Source organism: Ambystoma mexicanum, chromosome 4p (genome assembly GCF_040938575.1).
Source record: "Ambystoma mexicanum isolate Mex_15411 chromosome 4p, UKY_AmexF1_1, whole genome shotgun sequence".
Classification (NCBI taxonomy): Eukaryota; Metazoa; Chordata; class Amphibia; order Caudata; family Ambystomatidae; genus Ambystoma; species Ambystoma mexicanum.
This window is the reverse complement of record NC_090927.1, coordinates 168,698,045-168,724,201: the sequence shown is the minus strand read 5'-3', so window position 1 is coordinate 168,724,201 and position 26,157 is coordinate 168,698,045. Positions and strand designations below refer to the sequence as shown.

Below are 26,157 nucleotides of genomic sequence, written 5' to 3'. Positions count from 1 at the left end.
TCCGGCTGGCGGTGCGATCCCCGGCGCTGTGCTCCACAGCACCTTCTCCGCCCTCTTCATCAGTTGACGCTGCAGACAGGGAAAAATAAAACACAGGCATCAGGGCACTGTACAATGGACACATACACACATGACAGTTGTACATGAGTGGCATTGGCAAACCTCAGACATGCCATCAGAATCCCCAACACACATGTAATTTCAACTTGCACACATGAGCCATACCACAGTCATATCGCAACTGCCAGCACCATCCATACACATACAACAGCATGAGCAGGCAAAGGTGAGCCAGACATCACATGCAACACAAGGAGTGCACTACACATGTACACAAACCACCACACTTGCATGCAGGTGTACACCTCTGCCAACTGTCGCAGTGTTCAGATGGGCATCCATGTCACATCTGCCAATCAGGCTTCCACATCCCGCTGTCACATGCATCCATGTTGCATCACTGTTGCACCCTTGTCAAATACACACACATGCACATGTACACAGTGCTGATACATGCAGCTGAAAACAACATACATGCGTGACATCACGAACATGCCTACTTACATACAAATTCATCCAAACATGTGTGCCCACACAACTGCATTTGGCATGCAAGCCTACACACACAAGCACCATCCATGTCTCACACATGACAGCCCTCGCATGTGTTAGCCTCACGGCCCTGTACACCCCCACCCATACTCGGCCCCATACAAACAGATGTGCAACCTGCACACTACTGGGGGTGCATAGAGTAGCTGCCCGCCAGAGCGGTCAAGGGAGCAGAAACGTGACTTGAGCACTCCGAATGTGCGCTCCATTATGGCCCTGGTTGCAATATGGGCGGCGTTGTATCTTACCTGGGGTGGTGTGGTGGGGTTCCGGATTGGCGTCATCATGTGGTTGCTCAGAGGGTAGGCACTGTCCCCTGGGGAGGTGTAAATGGTTGTGATTATTGGGGTTTGTGTATTTGTGTGTGTGTGTGTGACATGCATGCATGTGCAAGGGCATTTGTACTCACCTAGGAGCCATGTGTCGCCATGCTGCCCAGCTTCCAGGGCCCGGCTCAGGGCGGACATTCTGTATATGAAACTGTCATGGGTGGAGCCAGGGTAGTTTGCATAGACAGAGGTGATGATTCCCTTTGCATCGCATACCACCTGTACATTGATGGAATGCCAGTGCTTGCGGTTTCGGTAGATGTGCTCAGTGGCCCTAGGTGGACTTAGGGCCACATGGGTGCAATCTATGGCACCGAGCACTTTGGGGAAGTGTGCCACCCTGAAAAAATCCAGGACAACGGCTTGCCTTTCTGCGGGTGTTCTGGCATGTATATGTGCCTGCGGACTGAGGGGCACGCTGTCATGATTGCCAGTACCTGGTGTAGGCAGCGTGACTGCGTGGCCTGTGAGACCCCGCCCACTATGGCAGTAGTCCGCTGAAATGACCCAGTGGCCAAAAAATGCAGGACATTGAGCACCTTCTCCAAGGGGCTCAATGCTTGGGAGCAAAGGGTGGGGGATGTAAGGTCATCTTCCCACTCCCTGACCAGGTCTAGGATGATATGGGGTGGAAACCTATACCTGCCGTAGACCTGGTCGTCAGGCATCCCAAAAAGGCTTGTCCGTGGTGCGAAAATGCGTGCCCTGGCTATTCTCCTCCTCCTGCGGTGTCCCACGATCAGTGCTGCGACAAATGGGGCATTCATCGTAGCTGTATATACGTGTTTGTTGTTTGCGCGCACTTTTATACTGTGCGCGGGGACGCTTCCGCCTGCCGTCATGTGGCGGACGCGTTGACGCCTGTGTGCGTCTTTTGCCGTGCGCGGGTTTCCCGTATTCGAATCCATGAATACGGGTTGTTCGCATGCGTGTGGGCGTTCCGTGTAGTTCCCTGCAGTACTTCCCCAGTTACGCCTTCTTTTTCACACGTTATTCCCCATTCCGCATGTTACGCCCACTGTTCCGCACACTTTGGTTGTGTGCGCTTTTGCCGTCTGTGCCCGCGTGCGCCATGGCAGGATTTGGTGCACGGACAGCGGGAATCACGCGTGCGCTGGGTTTCTCACGCTTGCGCCACCTTGCGCCTGCTTGCGCTGGGATTTTCAGCGCACGTTTGCTCCATGAATCGACCCCTAAATGTCAATAGTTCCACCGTCAAACACCTCCCTAATCTCCAGCTCTAAGAAACCACAAAACAAAAAAAAAGACTTCACTAGGTTTTCTTTATTAGATAACTTTATTAATCTGGGAATACATTTGGTATTACATGTAAAAATGCCATGATTACACTGATGGCAAAAATGTATGTGCAAACCAGTTGCACATCTGCAACTCTTCCCATCCCACCCCACAGAATACAGAATGAACCCTTTGCAGCCAAGGACACAGCAAGGGAGCATACCATACAACGATTTGTACCCACTAGGAGGGAAATGGCATCACCTGTGCAGTATGTAACTGGGCCGCTAGCACTCTGGACTTCACCTAAAACCGTAAAGTGATGGAATAGGCCTTGTGGCATATACAATTAGATGAAATTAAGAGTTTTGATGGACACGCTGATTTCCATTTGGCTGTGGGTTTCCCAAGAATGACCGCTTCTTCTGCCAAGAAAAGGGCTCAGCAGATCTGGAATGTGGGGTGCGCTGATGTGGACGGAAGGGTACATAAAGTGCTTCACAATAAACTGTACAGAAGGGCTGACTTTTAATTCCAAAACAAGGTCATGATTCATTAGTGCACTTTTCACCTCTCGTAAGAATGTCATGCGACGTAAGAAGCGTGAAGAGGACCTGCCTCCACTTTGAGGAATATGTGAGCTATAGTGTCCAATACCTTGGGAAGGGTTGGGGTAATTGAGACAACATTCCAGCTAGTTCAGAGAAATGTCACTTTCAGGCTACCTCATTCATTTCATTTGAGAAAGCATTTCTTGCAATGCTGTGCATCCTCTCCTTGAGGGAACTATGTGTAGCACCATGCTAGTAACTGAGAAGGGACCAGGATTACCCTGGCCAAACTTGAGGGTAAGGTGTCATGGCCTATCATACAAACAATATGTAGGTTGAAGAATTCATCTCAAACTTCTTGAGCGCTTCAACAATTGGAATGAGAGCTTGAGTGTGCAAGAGCATGGGCCACATTTCAGAGTTTCCAAAAAACACAGGTACACATTCTGCTCAAAGAGGAAGAAGAGAACTGAAAAGGGTAAGAACCTTTACCTCTAGGGCCTCCTATTAAAGCACTGCAATATTTGAGGCAGGCATTTGTGATGCTTGGTACCACTAGAACTGGGCTCTGCAACCTGCGGCTCTCCAGATGTTTTGGACTACACTTCTCAAGATCCCTCCACCTCGACTATGCTGGATAGGGAGCACGGGAGTTGTAGTCCTAAACCTCTAGAGAGCCAAAGGTTGCAGACCCCTGCAACAGAACATTGAAATGATTGTCCAGTGTGTCTTTTCTTTATCTGGAAGTTTTGCTTTCTACGCATTAAGTCGGAGGCTGGGTAAAATGTACTGCAGTCACAGTATATGTGTGTTATACATCACATCATTATCCAGAAGGCTCTATTGACTGGCACTTTTTCTTAGCAGTAACAGTAGCGCTGTGGATGATAAAAAGCTAGCTAACAAAGTTCAAAAGTCTCCATGCCATCTTTTATACATGTATTCTGTTACCCGGTGCAGTCTGTTATGAGGCACAGTTGCTTCCTCAAAGGTGCCAGATAATGTAGTTTTCCTGTGCAATGATATTGGTGTCACCGGGAGACTGCCGTGGCCTGAATCTCACTGCCAAACTCACACCAAGGCACCTATTTTGCCACTTAGAAATGACCATCTCGGAAAGGACCATGCTATTGGGACAATGGAACCATTTTCAAAGTGTTGGCAGTAGTATGTGTTGTTTGCATCTCTGGAAAAGTTAATTCTGTTAAATTTGTCTCTAATTTGCACACAACATCAATGGCTACTAGAGGCTCATACAGAGGACAAATTGGCAAGGTATGTAAACTGACTTATTAACTATAAGGGATTCCAGGCTAATTTGGAGAGAGAGGGGGGGAGCAAGCCTGGCGTGTACACACAACAACACATTAACAGCTCCCTGTCTCTACTGAATCATGGTGGAAGTCTCTAGGGTTTGTAAGACTAAACACCAGACTATACTAGATTCCATGTGGTTAGGGTAACACAGTATTAATGATCAGGAAATTGCTCAAAAGGAAGAGGGAGAAAGGAATAGCAAAGAAGAATAACCGAGGAAAAGGATTAGACCAGACATTTTAAATGGGAGTGTGTCAAAAAGAGTCTATATGGCACAGATTGAGAGATCAGACAGAGATCAGGTGACTAGGCAGGTGTTCAGTAGTGTTCTGAGTTGAAGGAAAGTTGATGTTTAGGTGGAATTCCTTTCTATAGGGTCTGAGTGGTGATATAGAGCCTTCTTTCTCCTTTTCCAACTTAACATTTTCATTGCTAGTGACACAGGCGCCCACTGGAACATTGATTTGATAGTGGAAACAGCTTGGCAACAGCAGCACAGCAACACAAGAGGAACATCGCTTCAATACCAAGACTGCTCGGCCATTTTACTATTGTATGGACATTGCTTCATCTCAGAAGTGCAGGGGTGGCTTTCAATGCCCTTCACCGGTGAGGATAGCCACATTGTACAAAACTGCGTCTATGCCAACTGGGGCAACATCCAATACTCAGGCACTAGCTGGACGACAATTTAGAAACAAATCTGGCGGAGAGTTATCGTGCCATGTATCTGCTCTCCCAGAATACCACTGTGGGTCAACAGTGCACTAATTCATAAAAATTATCATCTTAGTAGAGTAACCAGTCAAAAAGACCCCTCTTTAACCCTACACAATAGTTTTTTGTTTGCCTTAACACAACATATAATAGCAATTATCGTATGAGCTGGAAAATGAGACATGATCTTACTTAAAGAAGGATATGCATTTTGTGTACAGTCTCTCCGAAAAACCTTTCAATGCCATAGTTGGACATATTTCTTTGCCCTCTTTGCCCTCTAACTGGTCCGCCATATTAGCTTTGCTGCCACAGAATAATCTGTAACCTTAAGGGTGCAATGTGAAGAAACAAGTCTTCTGTTAAGCAATACACTTTTTGAAGCTTACTGGTTGACATATTTTCTCTCCTGATGAAGCAAGTCATCCAATGGGCCTTCAGCACCTTGTACCCTAAGAAGAAATGATGATCCCTGCTCCGTTTGGTCAGAAATTTAAGAACAATTGTTTTCAGGTGATCATGTGGAGCAGCAGAGCTACAGGGTTTCAGGAGCCAATAGTGTCTTATCACTTAGAAATCCATGAGCATTCCTTTACATCCTTGAGGATGTCACACAGGTGGGTTCCTTTAAGATATCCCCCATCTTTCCTTCAAATCACACATTCATCTTTCTGGTCAGTTCCGGTTTACGTTGGCTGCTTTCCCGGGTGGACCTCGATAGCCGGGTGGCCCTCTAGGTCCTTGAATGCCAGGCACTCCCTTCATCCCAGGCGGGCCAGGTTTGCCTGAAGAACCAGGCCTTCCTGGCATCCCTGTTTCACCTTGATGGCCTGGTGCTCCTTCTGAACCAGCGGGCCCATCTGGCCCTGGGGGTCCTATATCACCTTTGGGTCCTATTGGTCCTTTTGCACCTGGTTGTCCGAAACTTCCCTTAACTCCAATAAGACCTTTTGAGCCCTTTATGCCAAGGTTGCCCTTTTCGCCCTTTGGGCCTTCATCCCCAACTGTCCCTCCAGGCCCATGTGGTCCAGGGGAGCCTAGATCACCTGCATCTCCTTTTTCTCCGCTAGGCCCCACTGGTCCCTTTGGCCCTCCATCACCTCTCATTCCCCTCGGCCCTGGAAATCCTGGTGGACCTGTTGGTTTGGAGAAACAGAAAAAATATACAATTGGTTAGTTATCAGTAAACAACGATTTGCATTCTTATTTCTAATATTTTTGATTATAGTAGTAGAAAGACAAAAGTGGCAAATGCTTTTTATGAGTGCAGTGACAACAAAAATCACATAATTTGTAATGAATGCATGCAAGACATATGGTCTATTTAATATCCATCACTGTGACTCAGGGGTCTGCAACCTTTGGCTCTCTACGTATGTGGATTGAAACAAACGTTAGCCCTAGACAACATTGTCAATAGTGAGGGATCATGGGAATTGTAGTATAATGCCTCTGGAGCAGCTTCAGGTTGCAGACCTCTGCTGTAACTGGTTTGTAACATGGAATCAAAAACGTACAACTGTATTATTACTGCTTACAGCTGTTGGCTAGTGCCACAGATTGTGCCAAGCGGGGAACACAAGACAAAACTAAGGTTGATGTCAGCTAAGGATTGGTTCTTTTTTTTTAAATGGGAAGAAGCTTATTTAACCGAGGCAAGTGTTTTGGTTTACTCAAAGTGATCATGGGATCAATAAAGAAATACAAAATTGTCTTTCTTCAATGGAAACTGCTTTCTGCGATCCGTCAGGGTGTTTGAGCCTCACAGCCACGATTATAAAAGTACTCTGTTTGCAAAAGGGAGTTGTGAGGGCGGTATTATACAAAACCGTAAATTGAAAGTCTTGCTTCTCTAGTAATCTTCTCTTAGGGACAGTCAAAACACAGTACAGAGTATCTTACAAAGTTCCAGGGACTGGCTTCAGTCTTGTCTAGCTGGAATGTGCAATTGATGACCCTGGTCTTGTCTGATGGTTAAGGATTTTGCGGGGTCCCAAAATCTTGTGGGATAAGTAAGATGGTCAGGGCAGCTGTGGTCAACATGCTCTGGCTTGTGAACAGCCTTAAGAACTTATTTGGGAGCATGAGGTGGAAGTGGTACATCTTTACCGCAGGTTCAGATTTTTTGGACCTCATAGTGAGTTCCTCATCTGCTGGCTAGATACCTGCTTCGGGCCTCTGGTTCCCCGGACAGCCTCGGTCCCTGAGCACTGATGGGATTACACCATCTCTTACTCCCTCCCACAGGCACTAGATTCAGCCCCGGGTCGATATGACCTCAGGAACCTCTATGATCTTTCTCTCTCGGAGTACTGTTCTCCTCCCACCTCATAAGGTATAGTAGTTGTATTTCACCTCTAGCTTTTCTCTCTTTGTGATCAATGCTAAAGGATTCCCTTTTCTGGTTTGTTGTTTTCCTGATGTTTTTTTCTCCTTCAACCTTCATGAAACTCTTCTCCTTCTGACAGCCACTCCCCTCCTGCTTGATGTAAGTTTCTTTCTCCAGCCTCCTTGATGTGGTTGCTCCAAGCTCTAATTCTTGCCACCAGATGACACTCTCTCTTCCTCCAACCTCCTCACAACTCGCGCCGTTTTTACTCTGATGGTCCACCTCCTACACTCTCCAACAACTCTTGTCCCTGATGACAATTTTCTCTTCTTCCAACTTCCTCCCAACGTTGTCTTTTCCTATAAAGTCCTGCCTCGTCCAGTCATCAGCAACTCTCCTCTCTTGAACAACACGTCTCTTTTCCTCTAACCTTCTCAAACTCTCTCGCCAGCCTCCATCTCTGCCCTCCTGCTCTCCTCTCAGTATTCCTTGCTCCAGCTACTGTACACCATAAACCTTCCTCCAACTTCTACACAAACCTCCAACCCTACCAGAATGAACTGATTGCTTATATAGAAGGGCTCACCTGCCCTTGGGTGATGCTTAATGGTGTTGAGGGAAACTGTGCACTCAGGCCTGTGCTGTTTTGAGATTGGGCTATGGGTTGCGGTCATGCAGTTTGGATGAGGTCTGGCCTGAGTTTAAGTGAAGGCTTGCCACCATCTTGGATTCCAGAAGGCCCTTGTACAAGCATGCAGACCCCTGCCCTCTTTCTAGGACCCCAGCTGTCCTAGCTACTTGTTTTAGTCTGAGTCCCCTTTCTCTCCCAGCTTGTGAATCTGATGTTAGGGAATGTTAAGGTAAGAATGGGAAGTGGTCTGATACATTTAAACTTTGTTCATCACAGGGAATTTCCAGGTTTTTAATCCTTCTAATGCTGCAAGAATGAGGTTTGCTTGCTGGCGCGTTTCACGCAGGTCACTTTCTCATTGTTTGAGCGCACCTTTGTAACTGCTGTGTTTCCACAGGCTGAGTGAGCATGAGTCAAAGTGTGAAATGTTTCCTTTGGTATCCATGTGGGAAGAAAAATGTATTTCTTCACTCATCTGGGACTTTGAAATGTTGCAGCATTGTTACCTTAAAACAATAGGCTTCCTTTCCTATGCGAGATATTTAGCTATGATTAGGGAAGTTTACAAGGCTTTCTGAGGGTGAGCACCTTATGGGAGTCTCTTTAAGGATTATGGGCAAACCCCTCTCCCTCTGCTGGTCACTGGCAGTGTTCGGGGTTTGAGGGTGTGAGGGTCCTGTGACTACCTCCTTTGTGGCCCTGCATATTAGCGTAAGCCATAGGCATATGAAAGCCCCTTTGATGATGATCCCATTGGTGTCCTGCCTATGGGAAGGGGTGGTAGCATGGTGAGCCTTTCTGTGACTACCCCCATCAGGATCCTTCATATCACCCAGTTGACCAGGGTCTATAGGGATAGTGAGGTTGCAAAATCTCCTCTGACCGACCACTAAGATATCAGTCATGTCTATAGGGCTGGAAAGGATACATAAGTACCTCTGACTGCCCCCTGCCTTAGTGCAGGGACCTATTTGGAGTGCTCTGATGAAACGCCATATACCTCTTCTGGGTCCAGCATCCATTGGCTCGGCACAGCCCGAGCCCCTTTCATCACCCCACTGTCGGTCCCCATGTTTAGACGAGGGCCTTGGTCACACTGAGTACTTCTGGGATGCATGTACAGCATCGAAGCACGGGCAAAAGATTCATACTAAGGAAAATCTATTAGCGAACGAGAAAGTGTACATGCACGGCAGCAGGGGCCAGGGATTTCAACTGGAAGCTGGCCATATGATAGGTTTGCATATGACAATGTGGAGTAGGCAACAAATGTATTTTTAAGGTAGTTATAGAGGCGTAGGTAGGCCCAGTTATAGGGGACACTGTTATTGTGTAGCGTTATTGAAATTTAGTTGTACTATGAAGTAATAGTGTGTGACAATGGTGGTGCAGATACGGGGCCAAAGTGAAGGAAATACTGAAGCACCGCCATATTGGAAGTGAGGCCTAGCATTTTGTATTCTTTGTTGCAAGTATAGTAGTGGAGCATAACAAAGAGTTTCAATCATTTCCCTTTCCCAAGCCACAGTAGTGAAGCTGAGAATAGTGGCATTCATCGCAAATAGACAGCAGTTTATTGTATCCAGCCGCAGGCGCTTGGTGGACCGAGATTGGAATGCGAACGGCAGAGCAAGGGTAGGGTTGTGGCCTTCCCGAAGGAGAAATCCATGGGAGTCAGGTTGGAGGTCTTGAGCTGCCAACATGCAGGTCGAGATTTAGGACAATTACCCCCACCCCCCATTGTCCTGAGAAAATTGCTGTCTAGCAGGCAGCTAGGGAATAGAGTACATAATACATAACCTCATAAGAATTAGGCTGATTAATGTGGTCCTCGAGAAAGTAGGCAGGTGTACCACAGGTGGGCATCTATTAAGGGGGGATCGAAGATCAGAATATCCCATGATTTGTGATATGAAGAGCATGATGTAATGCCAAAAAATCAAGTTCATTGCTGGGGAGGCATTGCTGGGGTGCCTGCGTGTCTGATATCTAGTGGAGTGTATTGTTATTTCAGAGGGCCAATTTGGCCTCAATGTTCTCCACTGAGCTCATGCTAAGGACCAGGTGCACACTATGGGACTCAGCCATTGGGGCGCCTGATATTCCAGGCAATTTGCCAATCCAGTAGCTGGGAACCCAGGTGACAGACTAGGGGGGACCACGTGCTAGAGGGTAGGGCTAGATTAGGATTTGGCCAATCAGTCAAGTAACTATTAAGCACTGGTGGTAAGCTTATAGGTGCTAGCCATTGAGTGTGGAGAGATAACACTGTATATTGTTCACATCATGAATGATGGTTTCTTTCCAAAAACCATGTGCCTGCTTTGAACTAGCAGAGAGTACTGTGTCAGTTTGGTTCTAGGGACCTTCTGATACTTTTTCCTTTTTGTATACAAAATAAATCTTGTTTTCCTTGAAAAGCGGTGCACCAAGCTTTGTTCCCTAGAGGAGTGTTTTTATTGTCTAGTTGTCTGGAGGTCTTGCTTTACAGTACTTACAGTTTACTGTCGATCTGATCTCCACAGAAATTAGTTCCTGTAGGTTATAGTGCATTATGGGATAATGTGCCCACAAACCTTGTTAAAGACCCTTGCTGCACTTGAGTCTATAAAGAGTAATTATTCTTAGGTATTGTTACATAATTTTAGAATAAGCCAATTGGGCAAGTCACCCATGCCACATCGTCAGCCAGTGGCCATCACTGGAAGTTCACCTCCATTTCCTAGCAACAGGACCAAAGCATTCTGGGTATTCAAATTAAGCCAAAATGCAAGTGCCATGGAATGTGTGACTTGGCTCAAATGGCTTCTTTGACTTTCACATTTCAGGTGGAAGGTTTATATTTCAAGCCTTTTTAAACCCACCATAAATTTGCTAGTGCATGCTTTTAAAAAGATGGATATTAAATGGCAGGGCTGATAATGCATATTTATTAGTAAGATTCAGATTGTTCAGTCCAATCTATATCTTATGCATTTCACTTTAACATGTTTACCAGGGTAGGCTTTATCTGAGATCTTTTTAGTGATAATTGTATGAGTAAGTAGCAAAAGATACAGATTGCATTATTGACCTTTATTTTTTCAGTTGCAAAACTTAAGCAACATATGACAGACTGATATGAAGACTAGTTGTCAGATCTTTTACATGAGGGAATAATACGAAAATGCGATGAACCCCAGGGCTTTGTGTACGGAGAAACGTAAGAGTTAAAAATTGATCTGTGATGAATCGGCCTGTACTGATTCGCTGCCGGTCCCCCTGACTCCCGTCTCCCCATTTTCCATGAGGCACATGCCGTCCCATGTCCCCCATTCCTCCCTTGCGCCCTGAAAGTCAGAATGGGTGCCCGTACCCCAGAGCATCTGTTCCTCATGCCTCAACACTGAAGGACTACCATTTACCTGTCAGAGTGCTGGTTCCATGCAACCTAGATTTGTACATATTCCTGTGTGCTGAGCCGGCATGCCTAGGATAACCAGATGTCCCATTTTTTCCGAGACAGTCCCAGGGATTGGAAGGGTGGGTGGCTATGGACACGGATTTTGACGGGACCGATTTCGAAATCCTGAAATTGGGCTTAGCGCAACTCTTCCTGTGCGTTAATGGGGACGTGAATGCTTTTCACACCCCCATCCGCTCACCTCCCACAACAGGCCAGCAACATAGAAGTAGGACTACAGTATTATTTTCTATTATGTTAGTCCTACTTCTATGTCTATGGCCTGGCCCATTTTATTTTATTTTAAATCTGGTCACCCTAGGCATGTGGCAGCCCGGGAAAGGAGGGATACCTTAGATATACAAGGTGCATAGCTGTGATTTGTTTTTGTTTATTTGTTATGGTAAGTGCCATCTGACTGGCAATCACATGAGGGGGATTAAAAGTCTCTGCATCACGCCACAACCCTTCAGTGCATGGCAGCTTGTTCAGGCATTTCTCAACAAACAGGAGTAATTACTGTAGAATGGTGCATTTGGCCATGCCCTGATCCTGCAGGGTATGGTCAAAAGTGGCCACCCAGATTATATGGACGTCAACATGGATCATGGGACTTTTACCCCAAAATATCTGGAGGGACACCTACTGAGGAACCGGGACTTGAACGCCATTATCCGATGCTGCAAATCTGGACACGCTCTGTGTGACCACAGCGGAAAGTGTTTTCTCCTTGGCTCCCCAATGCATGGATCACACTGTTCTTTTCTTTGTTGCTTACTTGCTTAGTCAGCCACCTGCTTCTTTGTGATCTTGCTCTATATCTAGTTGTATAGTTGTAAAGGTATAGACAGATATGTGATTTAAGTGTTTTGGGTGTTAGCAAAGAAATTGCAGAACACAGTGTGCCTGCGTCCCTATTTGGGGCACGATTCATGGAATATTTGCCCGGTTCAAAGTGACTTTGCACTGCTGAAAAGTGACTTTGCACTGCCGACACAAACCCTGATCCATGGAACTGTGCAAAGTGTTTTTTTTGCAGTGCAAAGTCCGGGCAAAGTCATTTTGTTCTGCAAAAATGACAATGCACTGACTTTGCCCGGATTTTGCACTGCAAAAATACACCTTGCACGGTTCCATGAATCAGGGTTTGTGTCGGCAGTGCAAAGTCACTTTTCAGCAGTGCAAAGTCACTTTGAACCGGGCAAATATTCCATGAATCGTGCCCTTAGTGTTGATATACATCATTCGGGGTGCAGCGTTTTTCTAGCATCGCTAAAGGTTGCTACTTTGGGACATGTTTTGCTAGTTTCCCCTTCACAGCCCATGAATATCTGGGGGATTAGATCACATTAGGGCAGGCTGCATGAGTTCTATGCCCAAAACGTTTCCCTCGGCTGGTGATGTCTGCAAAACACCCCCCCTTATGAGTATTGTTATGCCCCCACGGAGAGATCGCTCTGCACGCTGGCTTTATTCAGCTGTCGGGCATCCCAGAGAATGGGATGGAATAAAGCTGATTACTTCACTTCCGGTATTGGTTACAGGAAATTACCCCTGTAATGCTAATGCTCGCTAACTCTGCAGGTCTACTCTCAGTGTTTCCCCATCATGCAGCTTTTTAAAAGGTCACAGGCTGAAACACGATGATGTGGGAGGGTGGCCAGAGCAATGCCGGTGGTTAAGATGAATTCAAAAGCTTCTGCTCATCTCATTTTTTGGTTACATTTTAGAAGGTCATCATATCCTAGGAAACGTGAGGCGCTAAAAATGAATATCCCAAAATAAGATACTGTAATCAGAAACACATCTGAAAATCCTACCTCTCATGGACACAGGAAGAGAGATCACGTGTGGCTGTTTAATATTTTAATTAGGAGGCCTACATTTTTACCGCGAATGTAGGAGTGGCAGAGAATAGCAAAGGAGCCCGGACCAATCAAGGGGGATTTGGAGGCCGGTACCCCCACTGAGATGTGTTTTTAAATAATGCATTAAAATTATGCATTTCACAGCACAACATGGTTGTTCCTGCTTGCCGCTCTTTTTCACCACTTAGCAAGCCCCGCCCACCTGGTGCCTTCCTGCTTGCCGCTCTTTTCCCTACTTAAAGAGCCCTCCAGCCTCTTTTCCTTTGCAGCTGGGGAGCAGGTGCAAGTGGATCTAGGTCACCTGGCCGAAGCCCCGCCCACCTTCTTAGCCCTGCCTTTTCCTTCCTGCTCTTAACTCTTAGATCAAGGGCGTCTCTTGCCCGGGCGTCCGAAGCGAAGGGCAAACAAAGAAAAGGGCAATTCCTGTTTGGACCTGCTCGGACCAGGAGGACCCAAGGCCGACCCCCTGCTCAGACAGCAGGTTAGCATGCACCAACATGTGTTTACACCCTCTGTCCCCACAGGCCATCCCCACCCGCTTTGGTCCTACGTGATGTTCCCTTGTGCCCCCCCTTCTCACACACAGGGGTTGCCTGTTTTGCTTGATTCTTCTACCCGGCTTCCCCCCCCGTGCCCTCCTCCAGCCTACTTCTGCAGGAGTCTGTTCTGATACATTCTGGTTTCACCATCACTATCTTGTGGCCAATGCTGGATTTGACTTTTATGGACTTCATTGATTGACAGTGCGTCACCCTTTCTCAACTCTCATGCTGGACTTCCTTTGCATCTTGTACTAATGGTGGCCCTGAATCATGATGTTATGTGTTACTACTGACTTCTGCACTTGTATTTGCTCTCCCCTCTTGCTTCTCCACTCTTTTTGACTGCTTACTATCTGTTCTCCCCTCCTCTCCCTTCTCCTGTCTCTTCCCCTCATCCACTTACTTTCTTCTATGCACTTACTCTATCATAATTGTCTCTGGACCTAGTATGATAGCAACCTCATCTATCTCCTCCCACCTCCCCTTACTGTCCCCCAGAACCCCTATCCAGCACTATCTGAAATGTTGTCAGGCCTAGTACGATAGTCGCTTGTTTTTTTTACTCCCCTCCCTTTCTGCACCCCTCTCCCTCACCTTTTGTTTTTCTCCGGCTCTACCAGAAATGTTGTTAGGCCTAGTACGGTAGTCGCCTGTCTGTTTCCATTTCCTTCCCACTCCCCCCCTCCCTTCCTTATCTATGTCTTAGCTCTTGCACTATCTGAAATGTCGTGAGGCTGAATACAATAGTTAATTTCACAGCCTTACTGTTCATGGCCTGTAAGAATGTCATTGCATTTTCCCTTGTTCCCTTCCCTTGCTTTGAAGCGCTTTGAAACACACTGTGTATAGGCGCTATATAAATAAACTATCATATCATATCACACATTCTGTGAAGATTGGGTAAAAAGCCACAACATTTGCATTCAGTTTTCAATGTTTGCACAATGTAAAAATCCAAAAGATGCAAGTCATCAACAGTGCAAAAAACATTGTTCATGATACCTTTGCCCACAATGTAAGCCAGTATAAACAACATATTCATGCTAGCTGTACCCATACATATCCATGCGGGCTTCACTAATATATGCCAGTATTACAATATAAGTACATACTCCTATTGGCTTTGCCAATAAAAATGCCATTCCACTTGTGACAGGGTTAGCTACCTGATCTTGTTGAGGCGGGACGTGAAACCTATGAGCCTGGATTGGGGGGGCTAACCCAAGGATTGCTAGAGCCAGTCCTGGTCCAGAGGTGGGGTGTGAGAGTTTGGAATGCCCCAAGTAACACCTTATCTTGCCCCATGTCTGTACTGCATGACGCTCATCAGTCATTTTTTCCCCCTAGGAAAACAGGAGACACTACTGCCGAGACCCAGCAGACCCAAATAATGCAAAGGGCCAGGGCTTAAGCCCCCTTTTATGTTTTCACTCACCTGTGACACCTCTACAGAGAAAAGGAAGCAGCCAGTGGTTGGCCGAGAAACCAGCTAAGTGAGGCAGCCAATGGAGAGTGAAGTATGCCAATAAAAAGAAGACACAAGACAGGAAGGTGTGGGTAATTCAGGTGAGTACAAGTAAGAAGAAGGAGGACCAAGAGACCAGGTGGAGGAAGGATGGTGGAGAAGAGGATTTAAGGGAATTGCTGAAGGAGGGTGTAAGGTGAGGTTTTGGTTGCTGAGAGAAAGTAGTTGTCTGTAAGTGTCCGTGGCTGGTGTGAGAGTGAGACTAATACAGCACAGAGTGCATCGTAAGGTGAGTGGATGAGTGAAAGCATGGTGACTTGAGAAAAAGGCTTGCGTGGAACAGTAGAGTGGAGAGTGCATGATGGTAGAGTGGAGAGGAGAGTAGTCTTACAGTGGAGGGGGGAGCAGTAGAAGTGTGGTGAAGGGAGTAGTCGCAGTGTTTAGAGAGAAGGGTGGTAGTAGTGTGGGAAGGAGAAGGCAGTAGTGTAGTGGAGCTCAGTAGGAGGTAGATCAGAGGGTGGAGGTAGACAATAAAGAGGAAATGAGATGCAAATTGGAGAATAGGGTGCAAGGGAGATGAAGGAGAGAGGGTGGGTGGAGTAGGAGGGAGCAGAGTAGGAGGAGAGAAGCGTGAGAGACAGAAAGAAGAAGGGAGAGCAACAGGGGTGTGTGAAAGGAAGAGACCAACTGGTTCCTTAGTATCTGAAAGGCATCTAGAATTACAGATTACTACCTTTGTGGACTTTTGGCCAGGGGCCATCTAGATTGTTCCCACAAGGGGTTAGAGGGATAAGGTGTTTGCCTTTAGGCCATCTTGTTCAATCAGATAGAAATTAGACAGTAGGGGTTACAAATCAGTGGAGGCAGGCTGGGGTTTAGGGATGACTGGGCTTTGGAGGGAATGGTCTGTATTAGATGAGAGAGAGAGAGAGAGAGAGAGAGAGAGAGAGAGAGAGAGAAAGAGAGAGAGAGAGAGAGAGAGAGAGAGAGAGAGAGAGGGAGAGAGGGATGGTGTCTTGTTTGTCCCTTGACAACACAGAGAGTTGGTGTATTCTTGAGGCCCTCTGTGACACACTGTAACGTTACATGTCCAGACTGGCTGCACCAATGTAGGCCAGTATGGCCATGTAAGAACACTCAACATTTTGGCCTTACCCTTGATGCCAGTAAACAATGCCATCTATGCAGTAAGAAAATATATCCAGATGATTTGCACCAATGTAGGCCAGTTTAGCAAATAATAACACTTAACATGTTTGCTTTACCTTTAATGTTCATTAGAAAATGCTATAACACATTAGCAATGGATACCCAGACTGGCTGCAGCAATGTAGGGCACTCGAGCCCTGTAATACCACTTATCATGTTTGCTTTACCCTTAATGCCCAGTAAAAAATGCCATGCCACAATAGGAAAGTATATCTAGACTAGCTGCATCAACATAGGCCAGTTCAGCAGCATAATAACACTTAGCATGATTTATTTATTTATTTGTATTTATTGTTCATTTATAACACGCTTAATACTAGCGAGTGGTTTCTAAGCGCGGGATCGGGATTAGAACCTGTGTTGCGCCATGCTGTCTTGCCTCCAAGGCAAACGCGTTGCTCCTGAGCTATGTTTCCCATCCTAGTAGGCCAGTCTAGCCATGTCATAACACTTTCATGTTTGCTTTATCCTTCATGCCCAGTAATAAATGTCATGCCACAAGTAACCAGTAGACTCCACCCTAAAATTAGAGGCCCACTCCCCAGCTCTTCACACATGCAGGCGCACACATTCATATAGAATACATGCACATACATACAACATACACCCTCTCATTAACCCATACATTAATACAGCATTCAGACAACTATTATAGTGCACACATACATAAAAACAAACATGCACACATACACACACAGATACATTCTTACACTAATCATGACAACTAGCCCTTGCATGAACAAACACTTACAAACAGAAAACATACTGCACATATTGTGACGATTCACTGGAGTTCAACACTTTTCCCTGAGGGAGTCCTTCCCTTTGAGGGTAGGGAAGTGAGGCTGCTGCCCAATAATTCCCCTAGGGGTGGTAGAAATTAGGAGGACCTCATAGTGTGAGACTCCTCTCATGGGGATAAGGACTTCAATCTGCTGAAGTATCCCCCTAAACCCTTGTCTCCAGAAGCCCTACCCTTAATGGCTCCTTCCCTTTTACCACTGGAGACTAATACTGTACATTATTGTGCAGCTTCTAATGTTCCTTCTGCAAAGTCTAATAGGACCGAAAGGAAGAAGAATGCAAGAACACACAGATTAATAATAGAAGGAATCAACAGAATTGTGACGAGGTGGCCACCAGGAGACAGAGAGATTGCCTCCGAGACATTGCCGACAAATGCTGACACTACGTGAGGGCGGGCTCAGCTGTATATGGTAAACCTCCGAGAAGGACTAAGGAGATTCAGGAGTGGGTCGAGCAGCGAAGGAAGCTGGTGTTGTACCTTGTACAGCCCCCCTCACTATTCATCTCATTAACTGCACAGGAGCCAGATTCCTCCTGACCTTCACTTTATTCCTCCATGTTACAACTGACTTCCCTCTTCGCTTGCCCCTCCCTCTCCTCCCGCTTCCCACCCCCTCCCATAGTCCTGAGCTTCCTTCTTAAAGAGGCTCTGTCCCTTTTCACTCACCATACCTCCCCCTTGCTTTACATGAGACTTCCCGGGTTACATTTGCTCGATGAGCCGCTGGGGTTTCTTTGTGGATCGATGGGGCCTGCTTGGTTGCTCGTGGGTCTCCTCTGCACTCTCTTGTTGTGGTGTTTCATGAGTCTCTGCTCTCTCTTTTTCCTCCATCTCGATCGCTTCCCCTTTCGTTGGTTCATGCTCTTCAAAGTATAACTCGTAGTTGTCACCTGTTCTCTGTCCCATGTCACTAGGATGGGATCCACGCGGTTTGCCTGTCCCTCGGCTTTGCTTGCCTCTCCCGCATCTTGCTCGGGCACGTGGTCCTTCTTGTGGGTTACTTTGAATGACCTATAGTGGAAGCTGATGAGTGCGTGCTGTAGTGCTGTCCGGTGGCTGAGACGGCTGTGCCCTATGGCGGGACTCGGTATCATTTGGATGGCGTCAGGCATTCTGCAGTCTCCCTGGGTTAGGTCGCATTGTGACTGTACTTTTGGCTGTATTGTCTGTGCTGTCCTCCATTGGACGACATGGTCTTGGGGTTTGTCTAGGGGGTATTCTTCCGTCCTGGTCTGGTATTGTTGCCTTGTACCAACGTTTCTTCTGGCTTCCATATTCCCCCCGGTACAATGTCTCAAAGGGTGCTGGGTGGTTGCGAGGCTCATAGTCCTCTCGCAGAACGGGTGAGGTTCGTGTGCCAAGTGCCAGTCTGTCCCCTTTTGGGTGGGTTAACTCAGGGTAGAGGGGGTATGCATGCCTGTGACGTCTAGGTGGGCTGGTGTTCGTGGCCTCGGTGTCTTTCCTGATGTCTAACCGTGCCATCAGCTGACTCGGGTATCTTGCCTGGGCTGGTGGTGTGGGTTGGCATGCAGCGCTTGGGGTGGTCCTGTTCTGCATATTGCTTGAAGGTGACCTTCCTGGCCACAGCGCCAGCATGTTCGTCCAAAGGCCGAGTATGGTTATCTGTGTGTGTGTTTCCAGCCCTGCCTGTGGCATTGCTCTTTGCTCAGGTTTTGTTGCTGGTGTCTTCTGAGTTTTTCCAATCTCCAGGGTCGAGTGGGCCTAGAGTGTTGCAGTTGCCCTTCCGTGAGGGCCGTGATGGCGTCGCGTTCAACTTTACTTTCAATGGCGGCTGCCTGTGCGTCAACTTTCTCGTATGTTTTTGCCAGATTGAGTATTTTCGCTAGGGGTAGGGGCTTTTTGAGAAGGTGTTTTCTGAGCATTGACGAGGTGCACCCTTCTATGATCCTCACTCTTATAGCTTCTTCACCATTGAAGTTGGAAAAGTCGCAGTTCACTATCTTCTGCTTGAGACGTAAGACAAACTCTCCAATGGATTTGTGCGGACGCTGCCTGTGTTGGTTGAATTCAAGGCATTCGTAGTCTTTGTTGGAGCCTACTATCAGCTTGTCGTTGACTGCATCGAGAAGGTGTTGGTATGTGGTCTTGTCTATTGCTGGAATTGTCCTGATGATGTCCTTTACCTCTTTTCCTACCAGGTTCTTGAATATGCTGAGTTTGTTTGGCGGGTCTTGGTTCCCGATTGCACCTAGAAAGTCTTCAAACTCTTCGACCCATTCTTCCCATCTTGTTCCTTGGTCGTGGTGCAGGTTCAGGGCGAATGGGTTGGGCCTTCTCATGGCGGCGGCATAAGATGAGGGGCCCAGGTTTGCTAGGGCTTGTGCACTTGCGTCGGCATGTGCTTGTGCTTGGTCAATCATGTTGGGGCATTGTGGCAGGGGTCCTTGCAGTGGTTTTGTCCTCCTATGGCGTGGCCATGCTCCCCATGTGGATGGGTTGAGGTGGACTGTGTCTTTGTGGGGTAGGTCTGTGCACGATGTTGCCTTCAGTGTTCTGCAGTGGTTTGTCTGTGCGTCTTATCCTTTCTTCCTACGGGTGTTGGGGGGGGGCCCTTTCAATGGTCCTCTGCACCTGTGAGGTGCAGATCCTCGAGTGCCGCTCTGTGCGTGGCCCGTGACTCAGGTGGTTTCTGGGGTGGGCCGTGTTTGTGGTTTATCTGGATTGTATCCGTTCTTGGTTAGTCTGGAGCACTTCTTTCTCTTGTGTGCCAGTGAGAGCCGGTTTATGTTCTCTGGGTTTCTCTGCTCTGCAGCGCCCCCCCTTTTGTTCTGGTGGGTTGGCGCTTTGTGTTCCTCGCTGTTCCCTGTATGGGGTTGCTCCGCTGCTCTGCTAGAAGGTCGGTGGATTACGCTGTTGCTGGTAGCAGGGTGGGGCTTGGGATCCACTTACCCGCTTCCTTGCCAACGCTGCACATGTTTGTGGGCTCTTTCCACCCTCTCCCTGGTCCAGTGCTGTTGCTGCAGTTGGTTTGTCTCTGCTGGACTCCGTCCGTTGGTTCCCTCTTCGATGCGAGCTGCAGCGTTCACCGTCTCCCCCTCACGTTCTGTGTGGTACGGTGCACTTGGTGTCATTCTGTTGCGTGTCTGGACCCTTTATTGACTGGGTCCTCCGCTCCCTCCTTCCTGTTGGGCACCTCCTGCCCATCACCGTTGCTCCAGCATCTCTCACTGTTCCTCTCCGCAGTCTGCTGTGGCAGGCACTCCTCACTGTCCACTGCTCCTTTGGTGTAACGCTCACCTGGCTCCCACGGAGGCGCGGGCGTGGCTGGGACTGCTGTGACCTCTTCTGCAGAGATGCGTAAGACCCGGAAGATGGACTGGACTGGATTCCCCAACCTGGCTTTTCTGCCTTGGAGGAATATCCCACTGTGTGTGAAAAGGAAGGGTTAATAGTCTGCGGGTGATGTTCCGACCTCCCACTTCCCTTCTCTCCCTCCGTGAAACCCTTTTGGGATTCCCTGCGAAGACTCACCTTAGGGACCAAAATGACGAGCTCTCCATCCTGCTTCTGATGCAGGGGCGCGTTGTGATTCCAGTTACTTCACTGGATTGATGAGTTTAAACTAGTTTGTCCATTCCCGTCGTACTGCAAATGTTTATGGCAAGTTTGTGTTTATATTCACTCCTCTGTTCTTTTCTTTCGCAGGTGCTGGAGAAGATTCCGGGCTGCAGGCGATTTGGATGAAGCCAAATTCTGGTAAGAATTCCGATGAGAGATTCCTTTGCAGTTTTAAGTATCTCCTTTAATGTCCAATGTCTTTTTTCCCATAGGGGCCGGGGTACGGAAATGACGGCGGTAAGGCGCCAACCCAAAAAGAGCTGCTGTGTCTCTCTTGCAAATGGGTAAGTCTTGAGTGAGCGTATTGCTAATGTTCTCACATGCTCTCACTAATACAATGTCTGTTTCTTTTCCCCTTAGGGGCCGGGGTGCTGAGATGCCGAAGGTATGGCACAAACCCGAAGGCGGAGAGGGAAGTGAACCACAGGTAAATTCTACTTAGATTCGTGTTTCCCTTCTCACCTCTCTTTCTCCTTCCTTCCAATAGGTGCTGGATGGCGGTGGAAGCTCCGGATGGACGTCGCAGGACTCGAAAACGCCACGTGCAGGTGAGTGAAATGCAGCGTGCTGCGCGCGACGCGATGCGCGTTTAAAATGTTTGCCTTCTTTGCAGGATCGTCGGCGTGCAGAATCCGGAGTGCAGATGTATCAGGTAAGGTTCTTGTTTTCACCTGTTCTCTTCCCTTTTCTTCTTTAGGTGTTTCCAGGATGCTGGCAGGCGTGATGGAGGACCAAGGCAGGAGCAGGCACAGTGAGCGTCCAGCTGCTAAGTGCAGAACAACGCGAAGCGTGGTCTGCTGCTTGGGTGTGGCTTAAATAGCCTTTCAAGTAGTTCCAGGTATGCATTCTTCCCCCAGAAATATGTATTCCTCCACCGGTCACACCCTAGAGATCAAGTAGTCCCTAGAAAAATAGTTCCTTCCAGTCTTGGAAGTTGCAGCATGGTCTGCACAGGTAAGTTTACACCAAGCACTACTCCCAACCTACTTCTGTATGAGCCTGGCGCCGATGGCGCCAGGACTGATGTCCCCTATGAGCCTGACGCCAACGGCGCCAGTTCTGAGTCCAAAGGGCCCCCATCTGGGGCTGCTGGGACTTCCCTTGAATGCATGGTGTCTGTCTCTGAGGGTGCCGGGCCTGGTTTGGCTCCTTGGAGGCAGGCATCATGACAGTACCTCCCCCCAAGGCCCCTCCCAAGGGTGTCCAACCTGGAGGCCTCGGTTTATTTGGGAACTTCCGGTGAAAATTCTGCATTAGCGAGGTGCATGTACATTCTCACTTGGTTCCCAAGATCTTTCCTGAGGTCCATATCCTTTCCAATCAATCAGATAAAAGAGTTTTGACTTGGACATCTTAGAATCCAATATGTCCTTAACTTCGAATTCCAATTCCCCATCTATTGGAATTGGTTCTGGTGGTTTGCATAACCTGGTTCCGGGTGGTACTGGTTTCAAAAGTGATACGTGAAAAACGGGATGGATTTGCATATTAGGTGGCAGATCGAGTTTGAAGGCTACCGGGTTAATGATAGCTTTGATTGGATAAGGCCCTATATATCTTGGGTTAAAAGTTTGTGGACCTTTAAGCGGTAAATGTCTAGTTGCAAGCCACACTTGGTCTCCTACTTTGTAAGGAGGTACTTTACTTCGATGTAAATCAGCATTTTCCTTGTACCTTTCTTTGGCTTGTTGTAAATGAGTCTTTGCTTCCTTGAAGGCTTGGGTTATTGTGGCATGTAAATGATCCACGGCGGGCATTTCAAGGGTTTGAGGGGATTCAAGGTCCGAAGTCCTGGGATGATGGCCGAATAGGGTATAGAAAGGAGTCTGACCCGTTCCAGAATGCACAGAATTGTTGTACGCGTACTCGGCAATCCATAGAATGTCCTTCCAATTGCCCTTAGATTGAGGTAACATACACCGCAGATACTGTTCCAGGGTCTGGTTTGTTCTTTCGGTTTGTCCATCGGTTTGAGGATGGTGGCTGGTGGATAATCGCACATCAACTTGGGCCATTTGGCAACACCTTTTCCAGAAATGAGAAATAAATTAACTTCCCCGATCAGAAACCAATATGGATGGGAAGCCATGTAAACGAACAACATTTTCAAGAAATTCCTTTGCTAAGGTGGGGGCTGAAGGCAACCCCTTCAATGGGATAAAATGAGCCATCTTGGAGAAGAGGTCTATAATCACCAGGATAGTATTATACCCATGACTAGGAGGCAGGTCAGTTATAAAGTCCATCGATAAGGTGTGCCACGGTGCCGGAGGGATGTCCAGGGGCCGTAAAGGACCGGCTGGTTTTTGCTTCTGACTTTTATTTTGGGCGCACACTCCGCAGGTCATCACAAAGGATTTAATATCCTTTCGCCAGGATGGCCACCAGAAATGCCGTTTGATCTTTTCCTCTGTTTTAGCGATGCCCGGGTGTCCTTCCATTAGTGTATCATGATAATGTGCTATAACGAGTTCTTGCAATTCCTTGTGAGGCAGAAATAACCGCCCTTGGAAATATGGTAAATCATTATTAATGGAATAGTTTGAGCCTTTCTGGCTCCATTCTTGTAAAGCTGTAGCGTCGAAAAGCAATTTAACTCTACCTTGAACATCCTCAATAGTTTGAGAAGAGATTACACCCAAAATCCTCTGTTCGGGAATAGTCGGAACTGGCTCTAGACTTGAGGCAATGTCACCCATTCCAATTCGAGATAGAGCGTCTGCTTTGCCATTCTTGCAACCCGGGCGATATGTGATTATAAAGTCAAATTCTGCAAAGAACAGAGCCCAACGGAGTTGACGAGAAGATTGAGCTTTGGCCGTTTTCAAGTATTGCAAGTTCCTGTGATCTGTAATCACTGTAACGGTGTGTCTTGCGCCGAGCAGGTAGTGACGCCAAGCTTCGAAAGCTGACTTAATAGCCAACAGTTCCTTGTCTGTGATTCCGTAGTTCACTTCAGGAGCCGAGAATTTCCTGGACCAAAAGGCTACGGGATGTAGTTGATTTGAAACTGGATCCCTTTGAGAAAGGACAGCCCCCATGGCTAAACTAGGAGCGTTGGTTTCCACAACGTAAGGGAGGTCCGGACGAGGATGTTTTAACACAGGTGCGGAGGTGAATTTGGTTTTTAGTTCCTGAAAGGCTTGTTCTGCCTCCTTAGACCACTCGAAGCGTCTGTTTTTTCGTAGGAGTGCCGTGATGGGTTGAACCACTCGAGAAAATTCCGGGATAAACCTTCTGTAAAAATTGGCAAAACCTAGCATACTTTGAACTCCTTTCACAGAACTAGGAGACGGCCATTTGAGGATCGCATCCACTTTCCGTGAGTCCATTCGGACTCCTTTAGGTGTTAGGACGAATCCGAGAAACTCAACTTCCGTAACATGAAAAAGGCATTTTTCAAGTTTTGCAAACAGTTTGTGCTGGCGCAGTTTCTCCAAGACAGTTCTAACATGTTTTCGGTGATTGGATTCCGAGGAGGAGTACACCAGGATGTCATCAATATATACAATGACACAAACATCGATGAGTTCTCGAAAAACGTCATTCATAAAATATTGAAAGGCAGCAGGTGCATTGCACAACCCGAAAGGGATTACCTGGTACTCAAAGAGTCCATATCTGGTGCGGAAAGCAGTTTTCCATTCGTCGCCTTCTCTGACGCGCACCAGGTGGTAAGCTCCCCTTAAATCTAACTTAGTATAGATACAAGCATCTTTTACCTGGTCAAGGAGCTCAGGGATCAAGGGCAGAGGATAACGATTCTTGACCGTTATCTGATTTAAGGCGCGGTAGTCAATGCAAGTTCTAAGGTCGCCTTCTTTTTTCGGTACGAAGAATAGAGCTGAGGAAGCAGGTGACTTTGACGGGCGAATAAAACCATTGGCAAGGTACTGATCCAAATACTGTCGCAAATGAAGGTTCTCCGGTTCAGTAAGGGCATAGATTCTACTACAAGGCGGTTGAGCATTGGGTACCAGGTCGATCTGACAATCATATGGCCGGTGAGGAGGTAAGGTGTTGGCCTGTTCCTTTTGGAAGACGTCTTGAAAGTCTTGATACTCAAAAGGTAATGGTACTGTTGTGGAGGTTACTGAGGCTAGACCCATCTGTGGATTTCCTGGATAACACTTTTGTGCACAATCAGGGAAGGCTATGCTCTTTGCTCGCCAGTCAATTCGAGGATTATGTGTTTCTAACCAAGGGATCCCTAAGATTACCTGAAATTGTGGAGTCTTGATTACTTCAAACACTATGGTTTCCCGATGGCCATCTTGGCCAACAAGTGTCATTTCCGTGGTAGAGTGTGTTACCGGCCCAGAGGCAATTTCGGTTCCATCAACCGTGGTAATGACATCCTTGGTGGTTTTTGGACGGAGAGGGAGACCAATCCTGGAAGCCAATTCAAGGTCAACATAATTTCCAATAGCCCCACTGTCGAGGTAGACTTTTATTCCGTGCAACCTGTTTTGGATCTATGAGGACCATAGGCATGATGAAATGCAAGGTCAAAGAGTCTGTCTTCACGCTTGGCAAGCGGACCTCTACGCTTGTCGGGCTTGGTCGTTTCCCGAATCAGGTTCTGGAAGATTACTGTCTGTGGCTCCAACCACCTTCTTAGGTGGTTTTACCGGGCAATCCCGCAGGAAGTGTCCAGAAGCTCCACAGTAAAGACATAATTGTTTTTGTCTTCTTCTTTCTCGTTCTTTCTGAGTTAGTGGTCCTTTAACTCCCCCAATTTGCATTGGCTCTGAAGCGTCGGTACCCTTGGGGCTTGTGTGGGTTTTGATCAGAACTCAGGTTTCAAATCTGGACCGATCCGCTTTTCTATCCTGGAGTCTATGATCAAGTTGGACCACTAAGTCAATGTATTCTGCGCAGAGTTGAGGCGGGTTCACTATTTGAGCAAGAACGTCTTTTAGTTCTCCACGCAGACCTCGGTGGAATAATATAATTCTTTTATTCTCAGGCCACCCAGTCTCTACGACCAATCTGTTAAATGTGGCTATATAAGATAGGAGATCTTGGTTTCCTTGCCGCAAGGACAGAAGTTTGTTATCCAAGGCCTCACCCTGAGCGTGTCGAGCGAATAATCTTTCCATGCTTGCCTGGAAGCCTTGAAAGTCCTGAAGGATTGGGTCGTCTTGATTTACCAACTGAATCGACCAATCGGCAGCACTGCTGCCGAGATAAGATAGTACAAAAGCCACCTTGGTTTGGTCATTAGGGAAGGCCCCAGGTCTGCATATGAAATGTAAACGACATTGATTCATGAAAACGGCGTATTTCTTGGGATCCCCAGTAAAACGCTCAGGGGGGGCCAGAGGCATATTTCCTGGCAGGTTAATTTGCACCGGGTTGGTTGAAACCATCGGAGTGGAATTCATCCCGGAGCCGGGTAAAGGCGTTTGTCCTGCCTGACTCTGCAAAAGCTGTTTAGCCAAATCATCAGTTTGTTCTTTGGATAAGATTAGTTCCCTTCTAAGGGCGTTAGTTTCCTGGCGGGCGGCATGCACTTC

The 26,157-nt window shown here is 47.3% G+C and overlaps 1 protein-coding gene across 3 annotated transcripts in view; it reads right to left on the bottom strand.

Annotated features, from left to right (window-relative positions):
• Positions 1-2,219: 2,219 nt before the first annotated feature.
• The window catches only part of SCARA3 (scavenger receptor class A member 3), a 271,642-nt gene continuing 247,704 nt past the window's right edge, over positions 2,220-26,157 (bottom strand). For all 3 annotated transcript variants that reach the window (XM_069605622.1, XM_069605623.1, XM_069605624.1), the window contains exon 6: positions 2,220-5,901. In XM_069605622.1, coding sequence (XP_069461723.1) covers positions 5,441-5,901 — 461 coding nt within the window. In that variant the 3' untranslated portion in view covers positions 2,220-5,440. The remainder of the gene's footprint in view (positions 5,902-26,157) is intronic.